At 36.0% G+C, this 2,500-nt stretch overlaps 1 protein-coding gene across 1 annotated transcript in view; it reads left to right on the top strand.

Annotated features, from left to right (window-relative positions):
* LOC132458801 (bile salt-activated lipase-like) overlaps window positions 1–2,500 on the top strand; it is a 9,983-nt gene that overhangs the window by 5,109 nt on the left and 2,374 nt on the right. Inside the window, exon 8 of the mRNA XM_060053100.1 lies at window positions 58–250. Coding sequence (XP_059909083.1) covers window positions 58–250 — 193 coding nt within the window. The remainder of the gene's footprint in view (window positions 1–57; window positions 251–2,500) is intronic.

The raw sequence follows: 2,500 nt of genomic DNA, 5'->3' as shown, positions 1-2,500 counted from the left end.
TTTTTGGCCCCGCTGTACTCAGCAGTGATTTGTCATTACGTCATGGGCTCACTCAAGGTCCGAGTCCTGTGATGAACCTTCTGGAGTTTACCCCGGTGGTGGATGGGGACTTCATCCCGGACCACCCCAGCAGACTATTCAACAACACAGCGGACTTCGACTACCTGGCCGGGGTGAACAGCATGGACGGACACCTCTTCGCCGGGGTAGATGTTCCCTCCATCAACCAGAGAAGAAAAGAAACTACTGCGTGAGTTTGCTTGCTGGTGCTCGGACAGAATTTCATCAAACGACTAATTGGTGTTTATTAAAGATTTATGAAGTGCCAATAGAGAGAGTGAGACTAATACCACGTTTACAGTTTTTCTCAATCGTTGAAACACGTTTTCTGAAACTATAGCTCAATTTCTCAGAACTTGAGACACAAACCTGAGAAGAGTTACAGTAATCATTTTTGTCCAAACTACACAGATTCTTCTCAAAACTGTTTTTTTTCCACCAAACAGTAAACACTGAGCATATCAAATGAATATCTCTCAGAGAGCATCAATTAAACACTGGTGTGATCAATTCAAAACACTTCCATCAAAATACTATTTACATTATGTTTTGGCTTTTGAGGCCATGTTACATATTCCAATGTATACAATTGTTTAGAAATAGCTTTCTTTTTTAAAGTTGCAATTAGGTGGTACATATAGTATAAAGACTGTTGCCATATTGTAATACAATACTGTGAATACATCATATAAATATTGCATTGACACAATCGTATCAGAATAGGATACAATGCATAATTGTCTATCCAATGAGCTCCAATGGGCTAAACTCACAATCCCAGCTTCCCAGAGTCATTCTGTACATCTATAGTTGATGCTGCAACATTGTTCTGACAATACACCAATGTTACCTATTTTGGTAAATTACAGTACAGTAATTGCACTGATAAGTAAAATGAAAAACACTAAGTAGTACAAGTACAAAAAGGTAACAAAGCAAATATATTTCTTTTTACTGTAATACAGCAAAATGTTCAGCTGAACTGACTGCATAAAAAGCTTTCCGTAGGCCAACAAAAAATACAAATAAGAATATAAATGAGGCAAAACAGATCTACAGGTAAATCAGTATGTTTCCCACCTCCAATCCTGATCAGGCCAAAGGAACATAACTACAACACAGTAGAGCTCACAGAGTGCTCTTTAATGCTCTGACTTGAACGTTGGTCTGGGGAAGCTGCCGTCGTTTTCTTCAGCACAAGAGGCGTGATCAACGGGCCTAGTTCAACTGACTCTGTACGCGATTGGCTGCTTGCCGTCTCCTCCCTGTCGTCATTGTGTTAAACCAGCCAATAGCGTGCCAAGGGGAATAGCCAGCTTGGTGATTGGCTCCCGCAAAAACGTATCGGAAGCAGAAAGAAATGTATGGCTCTTCTCATGGACATAATATATATGTATATATATATATATATACATATATTAGTGCTGTCAAGCGATTAAAATATTTGATCGCGATTAATCGCATTAATGTCATAGTTAACTCACGATTAATCGCAAAAGTTTTTTCTATGCTAGTAAATATCCCTTGATTTCTTTGTCCCATTAATTTTTCTCATTTTAATGCTCTTATCAACATGGAGAAGTGCATCGGCTTGCCTTGTGCAAATGTTTTTTTATTGATAACAACATTGGCATAAACTGATCAAAACAGGACGATACAAAAAAAAGCCTATAGTGCAATTAAACGATGAACATACAAACATAGTGCCTTGAACATAGCGGTCAGGCTACTGCCTCTTTGTTTTGAGGCAAAAAAAAAAATAAAAATTGCGTTAATCGCGCAATAAAGAAATTAACGCCGTTAAAATTGGTTTGCGTTAACGCCGTTAACAACGCGTTTAACTGACAGCACTAATATATATATATATATATATATATATATATATATATATATACATATATATACATATATAATATGTCCATGACAGCTATGAGATATGTATTATATATACATATATATGTATAATATATATATGTACCAGTAGTAGAATATAGTTTATAAAGCAGTATTATAATGTACCATTGAAAGAGAGTATCTCTAGCAGTATAAGAAGGTACCAGTGATAGAGAGTATATAGTTTCCATAGCAGTATTACAATTTACCAGTAGTAGAGTAGGTATAGATAGTTTATATAGCAGTATTTGAAAGTACCAGTAGTAGAGAGCATACATAGTTTATATAGAACTATGAGAATGTACCAGTAGCAGAGAGTATAGATGATTTATAAAGTTATTAGAATGTAAGAGTAGTCCAGAGTATAGATAGTTTAGATTGAGTTATTAGAATGAATGAGTATAGATCATTTCTACAGCAGTATTAGATTGTACCAGTAGTGGAGAGGATACATAGTTTCTAGAGCAGTATGTCATTGTACCAGTAGTAGAGAATACACATGATTTCTATAGCAGTATTAGATTGTACCTGTAGGAGAGAGTATTGG

This window comes from Gadus macrocephalus, chromosome 6, assembly GCF_031168955.1.
Source record: "Gadus macrocephalus chromosome 6, ASM3116895v1".
NCBI classification, from domain to species: Eukaryota; Metazoa; Chordata; class Actinopteri; order Gadiformes; family Gadidae; genus Gadus; species Gadus macrocephalus.
The sequence above is the reverse complement of the archived record's forward strand: the minus strand, read 5'-3'. Positions and strand labels throughout refer to the sequence as shown.